The sequence below is a fragment of the Castor canadensis genome, chromosome 13, assembly GCF_047511655.1.
Source record: "Castor canadensis chromosome 13, mCasCan1.hap1v2, whole genome shotgun sequence".
Classification (NCBI taxonomy): Eukaryota; Metazoa; Chordata; class Mammalia; order Rodentia; family Castoridae; genus Castor; species Castor canadensis.
In genome coordinates this window covers 4,529,341-4,542,397 of record NC_133398.1, presented here as the reverse complement: position 1 = coordinate 4,542,397, position 13,057 = coordinate 4,529,341, and the positions used below count along the sequence as shown (strand labels likewise).

Here is a 13,057-nt window from a genome sequence, read left to right as displayed (position 1 = left end):
TATCTGTCTAGAAAGGAGAAAGCCTGTGATCCATCTGAGTTGATTCTCGTGGAAGGTGTGATTTAGGTGGAGGGTTTCTTTGTTTTGTCAAACTATCCAATGATCCAGCACTGTTTGTTAAAGAGGATATCCTGTGGAACAGCCAATTCTCTCAGCTACTTCTTTCAGTGTGTTCTAACTCATCACAGCCTAATCTGTAAGACCCTGAATTATGAAAAATGTAGGATGCCCTGGGCGCCTGTGGCTCACACCTGTAATCCTAGCTACTCAGGAGGCAGAGATCAGGGGGATCTCGGTTTGAAGCTAACTCAGGCAAATAGTTCTTGAGACCCTATCTTGAAAAAAACCCATCACAAAAAAAGGGCGGGTAGAGTGGCTCAAGTGATAGAGTGCCTACCTATCAAGTAAGAGATCAGGAGTTCAAACCCCCATACCACCAAGAAAAAAGTTGTAAGTTGCAAAATTTTCCTTTCTTCCTTCTCTCTCCCTTCCACCTCTCTCTCTCTCTCTCTCTCTCTCTCTCTCTCTCTCTCTCTCTCTCTCTCTCTTTCTCTCTTTTTCAACAAGTAACTACTGAGAGCAGCACTGTGTCAGTTCCTAGCAGGCATGAGAATTTCTGCCCTCGTACCTTGGCATTTCACAGCCAATGCAATCATGAACCAGTAAAAGAATGATCGGGAACATGTCTGCTTGGGAGGGCACCTCACCTGGCGAGGCATATTTAGGGTGGGCTTAGACCCCTCAATAAGACAAAGGAGAAACCGAGTGGGAGTGAAGAAAAGGATTCCAGGCAGAGGGAAGGGTCCTGGAAGGCCAGGAAGGGCCATGAGAGATGGAGTGAATGTCAGGAGGGATTGGAGAAGGGAGCAGAACTATGGCTGGACGGGCATCGTGGACCATGGTGATGCACTTGTGTTAAGATCAGGAGGGGTGACAGGATCCGATTTATGTCCCAGGGTTTTCTCCACGTCAGGCTTACCCCTAAGCCTGTTTCTTCAAGTTAATGAGCCAGGGGAGAAGCAGGTAAGACCTGCTGATGGCCTTAGATGACCTGGGCTGGGCCGTTCATGGGAACTGCAAGATTATCAGTTATTCTCGGCTCCAGCCCCACCTGCATCTCTCCCTGTAATAAGAACCCCTGGCTGGAGCACGACACAAAGACGGTCAGCCAGCGAGGCTACAGGAGGGTAGGTTCCCAGTGATGGATGCAGCAGAGGCTGCTGGGAAGATCGCTCTTCACTTGGGAACAGCCTCTGGGGGTAGATATTTCGAGATTACGCACATAGTGTTATTAAGAAGCACAGCTATAAATTAGGCTGCTCGGAAGCATGAGGTGTGTAATAATTAAGTAATAAAAGTCACCACAGGGGTAAAGGAGCCAGAAAACAAAGAGTCACTGTTGGTAGATGCTCTGTGGGCTGTTCTGTGAGACCTCGGTGTTTCAAAGCCACTGAACCTCTGCTCACACAGAAGCCCAGCTCAGCCCTGTGACCTGCACACAGGGGTGGCACAGCGGGGTAGAAAAGTGGAGGGATAGTCAGGGACCAACCCAGCTCTACTTCTGTCTCTGGAACCATGCACTCAAGCACAGGGAGGGGCCCAGCAGGGAGTGGGGCCAGGTGGTGCCAAGACAGGGAAGAAAGCTATTGCTAACTAGAAACATAGGCCCACATGCTCAGAACTTACATATTTTCAAGGCAATCTAGAAAGCTGTTTGCTGTTTTTTAAATATAAAATATCCCAACTTTTAAGTGTTGATAATGATTTCCGTCTGCTAAGACCTCTGTACAGGCCAAATAATGCAATACAACTGGGCATAGTAGCTCACACATGTAATCCCAGCTACTCAAGAGGCAGAGATGGGAAGATCACTGTCCAAAGCCCTCCCCCATCCAGGGCAAAATCCCAGGATCCTACCTGAAAAATAACTAAAACAAAAAGGGCTGTCAATCCAGTTTGCATATTCTGTTTTCCAGTCTGATTCCAGATGCTCTGCTTGGGAGCAGTTGGTTTCCCCTGTAAGGATGTACAATTGAAATTAGCTCTGAGCCTTTTGGCTGAGCAGGTCAGGCTCACAGCACTGCTCCCCACTGTGAGATCCCCCCACATCTCTAAGATGGAGTGATAATAGTACCAGGCTCGCAGTGCTGTGCGGGGGAGAGCATAGAAAATGCTTAGAACTGCTAAGTGCTCTGTGGCTGGAAGTCACCATAAAAGAAAATCAGAGCCAGATACCAGCTGAAAGTGGTGCACAAATTTACTCAGAGCTATTGGGAAAGGGGAGAGAGTACAGTGTAGACTGAACTCAATTCCCAACACAAGGCAAGTGGAATGGACAGCCAGTGAGCAAGGGAGGGAGTCACGATGGAAAGTGACTAAGAGATGCCCAGGGCAGGAGGCTCCCTCACTTGACTTACCAGGGTTCTGGCTGTGTCCCTGTTTTCCCCAGGGAAATCTGACACTGAGGGACCAGAGGAGTCAACTTAGCAGGATTCTTTGCCAAGCCTGTCCTCAGCAGGCCGAGGAGAGGGTCCAGGGGTGAGGTCTATGGAAGAGGCTCCAAAGATGTCTAAAGTCAGCTAACAGAGGGTGTTTTTGCACCACCTCAAGCGCCCCACTTATAGGCACACCATGTTTGCTGAGACTTTAATGTAAGGGACCTGCCTCTGTCAGGGGTTCTGGGTGCTGGACAGAGCCTCACACAGCTTAAGGAGAGGGGTCTGTAGTCCCTGGCAGTGAGGCCGGTGTCCTAGGGACGGAAGTGTCCCCTGGCCTTCCCCAGGCCCCAAGCCCTATCTGGTCTTCTCTTCCTCAGGCCATCGACACCCTTCTTTGACCTGCTACAGCACCGGTACCAGCAGCTGTGGGTGCAGGAGCAAAAGGCCACCCAGAAAGCCCTCAAACTGGAGAAGAAGCAGAAGGTAACGGCACTTGCCGAGTGGCCAGCGGCTGGGGAGGGAAGGGCAGGTCAGGCCTGGAGATGGCACCTGTGCTTTGGTGGTCAAGCAAGGGCAGGGAGTCAAGTCGAATCTTGCCTCACAAATTCAGATCTGGGCCGGTCTCGGTGATTTCCCTGTTCGATTTGAACTTGATCCCAGGATGTGTAAGAGACAGCTCAGGTCATCAGCCGATGGCTGATGGATTAGAACCCTCTGTCCCGACTCTTTCCACCGAGCCTCCACGGGACTTTGCCCTCAAGAACATCATGCTTTAAACCCAACCGTGGAGACAGGTGTGTGCCCTGTCCTATCTATGAAGGAAAGGCTGATCCAGCCAGGCATGTCAGCGCATGCCTATAATCCCAGCTACTGGGGAGATAGAGATGAGGGAGGATTGAGCTTCAAGTTCAACGCAGGCAAAAAGTGAGACCCCATCTTAACCAACAAGCTAGTTACGGTAGTATGCCATGATCCCAGCTACACCACAGGAGGTGTAAATAGGAGGAGCAAGGTCCAGGTCAACCCTGGCTGAAACTCAAGACCCTATTTGGGAAATAATTAAAACAAAAAGGGCTGGGGGAGCATGGCTCAAGTGTTAGAGTACCTGCCCAGCAAAGTTCAAATCCTATCCTGCCAAAACAAAGAAAGAAAGAAAAAGCTAGTAAGACAACATAGAAAGAAAACACCACTTCCAGAAGGACGCTTTAAAGAACACACTTTATTAAACGTTAGGAACGCATTTTGAATCAAAGTAACGAATAGGACCATGCCCCATGCACCTGTTACCCCTGTTACCATGAGCCCCAGGCAGTGTCCTTATCTCCTTCCCCAGGTGTGGCCACCAGGGTAGAGAGGCGGTGCCCTCATAGAGAAGTGAGAGCTGAGATCCCGACATCCAAACCCTGCCAGCCACTGATGATGTGAGTCTTTAGCAACTGGCAGGAAGTCAGTTGGTGAATTTTTTTTTTTAACCCAGGGAAAACATCACTAGCTGTTCATTTGAAAGTACGCCAATGGTACTTCCTTTAAAATATTCCAAAATTGGGACTTTGGGGGAGCTCAGATCGGTCTCCCCTCCAGGAGCTCCACACCGAGGCTCACAAAATCAGACTTGCTGTGATGCATAGATGTTAAACACAGAGCTCTGGTTGTTACCACAATCACCACTGTCACCTCGAGCCTTGCTCATCTCTGTGCTAAGAGCTGGCGGAGGACACACCACCCCCTCCCCCCAACAAGTTCCTGCCCTTAGTCCTCCAAGAACCCCGTAAGGTCTGTATCTCACTTATGATCTCAGTTTGCTTCATCTTCATGGGGAAACTGAGGCTCAGAGAGATGAAGTGTGTCTGGCCCCAGCGTGTAGGCTCTCCATGAAGTTGAGGTCCCCAGTGGGGGGTCAGTGACAGCATCTATGTTCTAGGGCCAAACTTGGGGTCAGAGGAGGCTTCCCAGAGACCCCGGCATCCTGGGGACGGGCGCCAAGGCCTCTGGGGCTCTTCTCGGTAGCCTGGCACCACCGACCAGAGCACAGCTTTGAAACGATGCTTTAAAAGCAGCCCATGACTGGCTTATTTGTTAATGGCTCGGGAAAGTGTCAGCTTGCTATGCAATGGCTGGTTGCAGAGGGAACATTATCGTCACCAGCTGCGTGTTTTAATCTGCAGCTATTTCACTGGGGCTCAGGGTGTGTGAACCCGCAGCACCAGGGCCTCTGCAGGGCCATCTCGCCACCCCAGAGACCATCTCGTGGCCAGTGTCCTCCTGCTGCCATGGAGGCAGCTAGTGAGCGGCTCCACTCGATGTGACTCAGTCCTTGTGGGCTCTGTTTCTGCAGTGGGCAGTCACAGGAGTCAGAGTAAATGAGGGCCCCTGTGTGAGGCTGTTCCTCCCACCCATCCTGGGTTTGTGGCTGGGAGCCCATAATAAAACACAGATTAACAAGAGAAAAGCATTCAAATTTAAATTTTACCTGTTAAAGGAGCATTCATAAGAAAAGACCCCCCCAAAAAACAGTTACGCCAGTGTATTTTTTTGAGGTACTGGGGACTGTTTACATGCTAGGCAAGCATCCAACCACTTGAACCATTCCCCAAGTCTTTTGTTTTTGAGATAGGGTCTCTGTGACTTTGCCCAGGCTACCCTTGAACTCAAGATCCTCCTGTCTCTGCCTCCTGAGTAGCTGGTATTATAGGTATGCACCACCACGCTTGGGTGCACTGTGTATCTTTACTCTAGGTTTGAGAAAGTGGTGGGCAGTTATGGAGAAAGAGGGGTAGGTAAAGATCAAATGGCAACCCAACAAGACCTGTGTGTTCAGATTCTTTTTTGTGTCCCTGTCTTTAGAGGTGAGGAACTTCCTTTCCTCCAAGCATAGGGAGGCACCTCTTCACTGAGGGTCTGTGTCCTGCAGCAAGAGAAGGGCAGAGTAGCCTTCCTAGGACACTGGCCCCATTTAGAGAGAACTTCCTGCTTCTGCCATTTTCTAGATGCCGAGGTGGCATGTTTTGGGGGGTACTGTGTCCTGAGCCCCACCCCCTATCACACAGCAGGCACTCAGAAAACACTTGCTAAAGCCACCTCAGTGATCTCTTCCTACTCCAAACTTCTTTTTAGTGCTGAGGTGCCTTGTTGTGCAGCCGTGGACCCACAGGTGATGGGAACTGCTGTGTCAGGGCTGATACACAAGTTACTGGGCTCAGGAAGAAGGTTGCAAGACTGAACCCCCACCTCATGTCCCAGGTGAAGCCTGTCTGTGCCTTAGGTCACTGTAGCAAAGACCCCTCCTCTTTCACCAGGGCAGTTGCAGTCTTGCCCAGCATCTACCCTTGCCCCGGGTCTGTGCCCCAGCAGCTGCTTGGGGACCCTTTCCAAACCTGAGTTGGCTCACGTCAACATTCTGCCTTCCAGGGGCTTCCGGGCGAGTCTAGAACCTAGCCCAGAGTCCCTACTGTGTTGACAAGACCCCAGTCTGACCACCTCCCTCAGCAGGTCACTCTGGCTACCTGCTGGGTCTCCACCATACCTCGTGCATTCAAACCCCAAGGCCTTTGAACTTGCTGCTGCCCTCTAGGAATACTTCTCTCAGATATCCTCTATCACCCCAGGTCTCTCCTCAACTGTCCCCACTTCATCAGGGAGGAATTCAGTGTCCCCTACCATCTCCTCTGACCTCTTACCCAGCTTCCGTTTTGTTTTTGTTCTTATTTTAAAGCACCGATCATCTGGTGATTGAAATTAATGACTTGATTTCTTATTTCTCTCGCTGGAGTGTCTCTCACTGGGGTCTTTGCTTTATTCAGCAATGAATCCCTGGCTCTGCAAACCATGTCTGGTACATGTTTAGAGCTCAATAAATAATTGTGGAATGAGTGAATGAATCCAGGTACAGTGCTGGTGCTCACGGAGCCTGAGGCATGAACGCAGGAACTTTTTCCTGCTGACGTATGCCCTCATGGGGCAGGAAACCAGTCTTTAGGACTGGAAAATCCACAACAAGGTCCCTACCCTCTCCTGCTCCTTCTGCAGGGGCCTGTCCTGCCTGGTCCCTTGGGCACCTGCACCCCTCAAGCATCAGTTCCAGGTGTGGCCCAATCTCTGCACCAGTGTCTGGGTGCACACAAAGGTTGTTACCCCTCGCCCCATCTCCAGGGACTTCTGCCCTTTGAGAAGGCTCGCAAGGTGGCCAGTGAAAACACAGGGGCTGGGCCTCTCCTCAGTGGATTCTGAGGCCAAAGGCCTTGAACTCTGTATTGTTCTTCTAGGGATGCCATAACAAATGTCACAGACTGGAAAGCTTAAGCCACAGAAATTTCTCACAGCTCTGGAGGGCAGAGGACTAACATGGTGTGTGCTGAGGCCTCTGTCTTCGGTGGGCAGGTGGCCGCCTTCCACTGTGTCGTGGGTTCTGGTCTCCTCTCCTCTTCTTACAATGCCTCTTGTTGTGTTGGATCAGAGCCCCACCCCTATGGTGTCATTTAACCTTGTGACCTTTTATAAGCTTGTTTCCATATACAGTCACATTAAGGTTAGGGTTTCACAGTTCAACCCTTGATAGACCCAACAGGTACCTGGTAGTAGGCACAGAGCACGTGGCTGAGCAGGAGCGGGATTCCTCTGTATCCCTGAAGTCCCACTCACAGTGACCTCACCAGCCTGGAACAAGCCCCTGAATCCCTCTCCCAAAAGGAGCCCGCCTTCCTCTTCCCTGAGTGGGCCATGGTGGAGACCTGCTCCCCCAAACCAGAAACAATGGCTAAGTCACACAGTTTTCCCTCAGACAAACATCATGGAGTCCCTGTGGTCCTGGGGCAGCGTTAGTCTCAGTGCGGAGGCTCAAGAATAACGGGGCCCCATCCCTGCCCTCAGAGCTGCCACACATGGAGCCCCCAGTGCTCTGGGCGAAACCAAAGGCCACCGTGTGATCTTACTCCCAGCCTGCTGAACAGTAGCCGGGGCAGTGCTGGGAGGTCGGGAACAAATGGGCAGCACTATGAAACAGCCTTGGAGAAGAGCTAGGGCCAGGAAGAAAGTGACCCTCGAGTCGGCCACACGGAGAATCCCAACGCCCTCAAGCTCCTTGCCATGGCTGGGCTCCTCCAGGTAGCTAAGTAAAAATTTCACCTCTGCATCTCCCTGGCATTCAGGTGGCCCTGGGCAAGCTGTACGAGACCCGGAGCTGTCAGCTGAGGAAGTACAAGCCGCCAGTGAAGCTCGACAGCCTCTGGAGCATGCCTCACTACCAGAAGGTCAGTGTCCCCTTTGTGCAGTTTGCTGCTGCTCACTTTGCCTGGTCTCTGCCTGCTGTCTAAGAGTTCCGTGGGTTTCTGGCCATGGATGAACAGGACAAGTAACACCTTCTAAGTGCTTCGATCTGCCAGGCGCTGAGCCCACTTAGCTCAGGCTTTACGTGCACCGATGGGGGAACCATGAAAAAGAGTGCTAGGAAATGGCATGACAGGGCTGATCCTGGGTTACCTCAGCACTGGCCGGGATGGCTGTCCACCCTGGGTAGAGGCTGCCTTAGCCAAAGCTCCCTCCGGTGATGGGATCACTGATGGTCTATGTTCTGAGCTCAGGACTCAGGGATGCAGACAGCCTTGTGGCACCGCTTGGAGGTGGCCCAGGAGAGGGGACCAAATGTCCACAGGGGACTGGCATAAGTGCGTGACATCCAACTAGACTGACCAGGATAAGGGCTCAGGGAACTGGCCTCTGAGCCACGTAGCCCTGTAGCACCCAGGGGAGATTTAGCAGTTTTTAGCAGGGAAAGGACAATGTGAGAGCCAGGGGGACACTGCACAGACAGTGGCTCCAGGATGGGGAGGGGCTGCATGTGCCCAACTTGGGCAGAAGGAGCCTCTCCAGCAAGCCACGTGGGACTTGCTTGGTCCGGGAAGACAGCTGCACAAGGCAGCATTCCCAGCCAGCCTGGCTGGCTGCTGTGCTGCGTTAAACTGCAATTTAGACAATGAAGGGGCTGCTGCCTTCCTGAGCCTAATGCACTTGAACAAGCCGCTGAGCTTCACTGGGAAACTGCTCTGCCCCCCTTGATGTGGTCTCTCATGTCCTGCTCAAGTGGCCTCCATCAGCATATGTCAGTGGCCATGTGCCCTGCCGCCCATCAGCCCAGGCTGCCACCATGATCAGAGCAAATGTCAAGGAAAGAACATGACCCAGCGCCATTCGGTAGGTGGTGGAGGCACAGCCACGCTGCCACTTCACAGCGCCTCTCACCTCAGCCCTCACAGCGCAATGCCCTGGCTTTTTAAAAACAGCCCTCCGCTCTGCTTCTCTCTCACACTCAGCTGTCCACAGCCTCCCGCCACCCTTGTTGGTTGCCTTTCTTTGCCCTTTTCTCTCTGATGCTTCCTGCTGTCCATGGGAATCCAGGCCTTTGGGTGACATTGCCCAAGGGGCACCAGGAGTCCTGGCCCCATAAGCACAAGATGTATTCCGGGGGTTCTGCTTTATGTCATCAACTCCTGACCTGCTCAGCCCCCACATCTTTAATTTAGACATAGATGGACAAAGGGGTGCAGATGGTCTCCCCCAAGCAGAACAGGAAACTTCTCCCCCAGGTTCTGTGGGGAGTCCTGTGTCAGGAGTTCCTCTCTCACTGCCTGGCCCTGGCCAGAGCTCAAGTGGAGAAATAAACAATGCTTCTACCTGCAAAAGCGGGGACTCATCTCAGCCGGCAAGGGGGCTCTGCTTTCCTTGGTGCCAGGCACTGTGAGCAGCTGACAATGTGGGTGACATTGTCTCATCCTTGGAGAAGGCATCCTGACCACTGTGCAGGTGAGGTGGGACACCAGCGCCTCCCTCCCAGGAGTGGCTGGCCAGGTTTTATGCCTAGAATCCAGGGCGCTACCTACTGTACCACAGACATACCACAGGGGACAGGCGCAAGCCCCCCCTTTCCTGGGTGTCCCCACCTTTTCGAGGACATGGGATTCTGCAAGTTAGAGCCATAGTGGTCCATCCTATCTGCCCCGGGAAACGACATGTGCTCAGGGTTCTCAGAGCAGGACTGGTCCTGGGCACCACCCTGCTCAGCCCAGAGAGACCCATGGTCCCACCAAGCGCTGCTGTGAGGTCACTTGAAGTAACAATTTTTAGGGCATGCACTGTTTGTAGACAGCATGTCCCCATTCTGCTGATGTGGACATCAAGGCTGGGAGAGAACATGCCCTGCAAGAAGTGGGTCTGCGGTCAGAACCATGAGTCGAATCCAGGACTGCCTAGCCCCAAGGCCTCCTGTGGCTCCTTCCCTTCCCCACAGCACCCCAGCAGGCTCCCTCTTCACCCCCAAACATGGTGCTTAGCAACTGTACAATGTGTTCATTAACTGGGCACAGAGGATATGGTTGCAAATGAATGGAATAAATGAATGAGTGGACAAATGAATGAATGACCAGTATACACCAGAACGACCAAAGGATTTTAAAGCCTTTCACAGACCTGACAAAACCTCCCCCTTCCACCCTCCCCACCAATGAGAGCTAGACTCAGGAAGCCCAGGCAGTGACCAGGTCGGGGACGCTGTCCTGTCATGGTGCCCCAGGAGGGTCTTTGTCTGGGTCTTGCATTGCTGCTGATCTGCCGCCCCCACCCTGGCCCCATTATGAAGTGACAAAGCGCTTCCAAAAAAGTTGAACCTGTCACAATGATGGATAACCTAAATGGACTCTCCCCGCTCACGAACAGATGTCGACGCTGAACTCTGTCAGAAATAATTAAACACCTTTCACACGGAAAAGCAGCAGGCAGGGCAGCAGCCGCCCGTGGGCTGGGTCACCATGTCAGGCTGCAATCCGTTCCCTCGCAGCCGGCCACCAGGGGCTGCCCTGCAAGCGGGGCTGTCCTGCAAGCGGGGCTGTCGGGATCCCCTGGCCCTGCAATACACACCACCTAAGGATCTGTGAGAGGAGAGAGACGGAGGAAGGAGGGGGCACATCATGGCCTGGCTTCTTTCTGGTCCCTGTGACCAGCGATGGCCATGGGATAGCCAATCCCAGGAGGGAGGGTCTGCTGATAGCAGGTGAGGGCCCTTCTAGCCATTGGGAGAGCGAGTGAAGGCTTGGAGGGAGCAGACCCCAAGCCCAGACTAAACCATCGGGGAACAGCTCGGACCTCTCCTCAGGTTTCCATGTGATGGGTGGGACATGAACTTATCACCTCTCACCCTTAAGGGAAGAATCACTGGTCTGGACTGACACCTCTGTGCCCATACTGTGATGTGGGGACTTTCATGACATTGGCAATGCATGTGGGGGGCCACAGGACCCAGTGGTGGCCAGTGGGCTGTGGTGTGTCTGCATATCGGATTGTGCCTCCCTGGTTAACCAGACCAGAGTCAAATGGGATCCGGTGCTCCTTGCCTGACTTGTGGCTCTACCTGTCTAACCCACTTCCTCTTTTGTAATGGGCTAATGCTGCTCCCCTGGTAGGCTGCTGGGAGGATTCCACGAGAACATGTGTGTTCTCACAGAAGGCCTGGGCCATAGTAAGCTGACAATAAATGGCAGTCGCTGTGAGATCAGCATGAGGTGGTGATCACTCATTCGTTCACTCACAAGTCTCTCCCTTGAGCACCTTGGGGCAGACCTGTCCTCAGCCCTGATGATATGGTGGCAAACAAGCCACACTAAGGCTATTACTGGCCACTGGCAGGGAGCAAGATGGACAGTGGATGGGGGGAGTGAGCACTACAGATGGAAAGGCCACTGCATAGGTGGATGGATAGATGGGGAAGTTTGGAGAAGCCTGAAATGGCTGTGAAATCTTAGCTGACAGCTCAAGTTTGGGGTACAGGGACAACTCCCAGAGCGATTCCCATAGGATTACTATTAAGCATCACCCCAGCGTGGGCTGGCCTGCCCTGTTAACATGCTCTTCCCAGGTGGGACCAGACCTCCCACTTGCCCCATGGCCCTCCTTTGGGCCCATTGAGAGGCGTGATTATTGACAATGTCCCTTTTGCTCTCAACTGTGACCCCTTGTGAACCACAGTCTCTGGTCACCTAATTAAAAGCTATGAAAAGTAGATGGTTTATCCTTCTGCCCAAGACACAGGGGTAAGTGTGCCTGACCACTGACACCATTAACAATGGTGAAAGAAAAGATGGCGTCCACGCTGGGAGAGTCACATAGAGACTATGCAGCCATGAAAGGCCATGACTTCGACCTTCACTGATTGACACTTTACTAAATATTGTTGGGATAAAGATAGACTCTGGGTTGACCAACCCCCTCTCTGGGCAGAGCACCACCCATCCCCGTGGATCTGCATGACACAACTGACATCTGGAAGGAGAGTCCCCGTATCCTAACTGTGCTGCTGCAGGTGGGGGTGAATCAGTCTCACTTTCTTTGATGTTCTTTTCTACAAGGCTTGAATTTTTGCAATGGCTACATGTAACTTTTATAAAACCAGCCAAGCTATTTAAAAAATGTTTTAGCCAGGCATGGTGGTACATGATGGTAATCCCAGTCTTGAAAAGACTAAAGCAGGAACATTTCAAGTTTGAGGCCAGCCTGGGCTACATAGAGAGACCTTGTCTAAAAAAAAAAAAAAAAAAACAATGTTTTTAGAGGATGGAGAGTCTGTGTTCTTCCAGGGTGTCTTCACTTGGAGCCCAGGTCTTCTGATGCCTCACAGAACACTTCACGCTGCTGGCCACGCCTGGTTTCTCAGTCCACTGCCATCCACCAGCCAGCGCTGTGCCTGGGCGGTGAAGGCTGCTGGCTTCAGGGGACACTATCTGTTTAGCCAAGTCCATGTCAGAATTGGAGACCCAGCAGTCTTTTCAGAAGGGACTCTGCCCAAGCACCCAAGCACTTTGGAATCTCCACTTCCACCAACACACTCCGCCCTTCCCCTCGCCCTTGCCTCTCTGCAGCACTGACATGCCCGACATTACATAGTCATCCAGTCACTAAAGTATGAACAAATGGACTATGTTTTCATTTGGCTTTTGGTTTCAGCCCCGCTGGTTTAGAATAATGGCCCAGGCTATTAAGCTAACAGTTTGATTTACAAGCCCTTGTGCTCTGAATGCTGGATCAGACTCCCCTCTCTGTGGAAGACTAACCCTGTCTCAAGTCTCCTGGGCCCCTGGCTCCCTAACAGGAACTGGAGACAGAGGGGAAAAAAAATATATCAGCAGTCAGCCAAGCAGTGACACCGGAATGCAGCTGATTAGTGAAAGCTGCTGAATCTAAGAAAAGGATTTTCTGTGCCATCTTTGAGCTCTCTTACAAATCATAGCTGGCTGAAACTTAACTCTCTGTTAAACCCCCAGAGCAGCTCCCGCCCTGTCCACCCCACTGCCTCTTCCTTTCCAAAGGACAAAGACAGCCTACTCCCCATCATGGCATGTCCAACCCCAAAAGTCACACTTTGCAGACCCAGGAAGGATGGATGCCAGCACTGCAGCCCCTCCCCAGGGTCTCACACTGGTGGTGTATTTTGAGAATCCTGTCGTTCTCTTGCACTGAAATAAAAACCATCCAGTGTTGTCATGAAGGGCTCCGAGCGCCGGAATGAGATGTGTCACACACAGAACCGGGGTGATGTGAAGAATGATTCAGAGGGCCCCATGCAGCTAACGTCCCCCCCC

General features: G+C 52.2%; 1 protein-coding gene across 1 annotated transcript in view; it reads left to right on the top strand.

Moving 5' to 3' along the window:
* Cfap77 (cilia and flagella associated protein 77) overlaps positions 1-13,057 on the top strand; it is a 122,545-nt gene that overhangs the window by 90,182 nt on the left and 19,306 nt on the right. The window contains exons 4-5 of the mRNA XM_074052623.1: positions 2,816-2,921; positions 7,583-7,684. Coding sequence (XP_073908724.1) covers positions 2,816-2,921; positions 7,583-7,684 — 208 coding nt within the window. The remainder of the gene's footprint in view (positions 1-2,815; positions 2,922-7,582; positions 7,685-13,057) is intronic.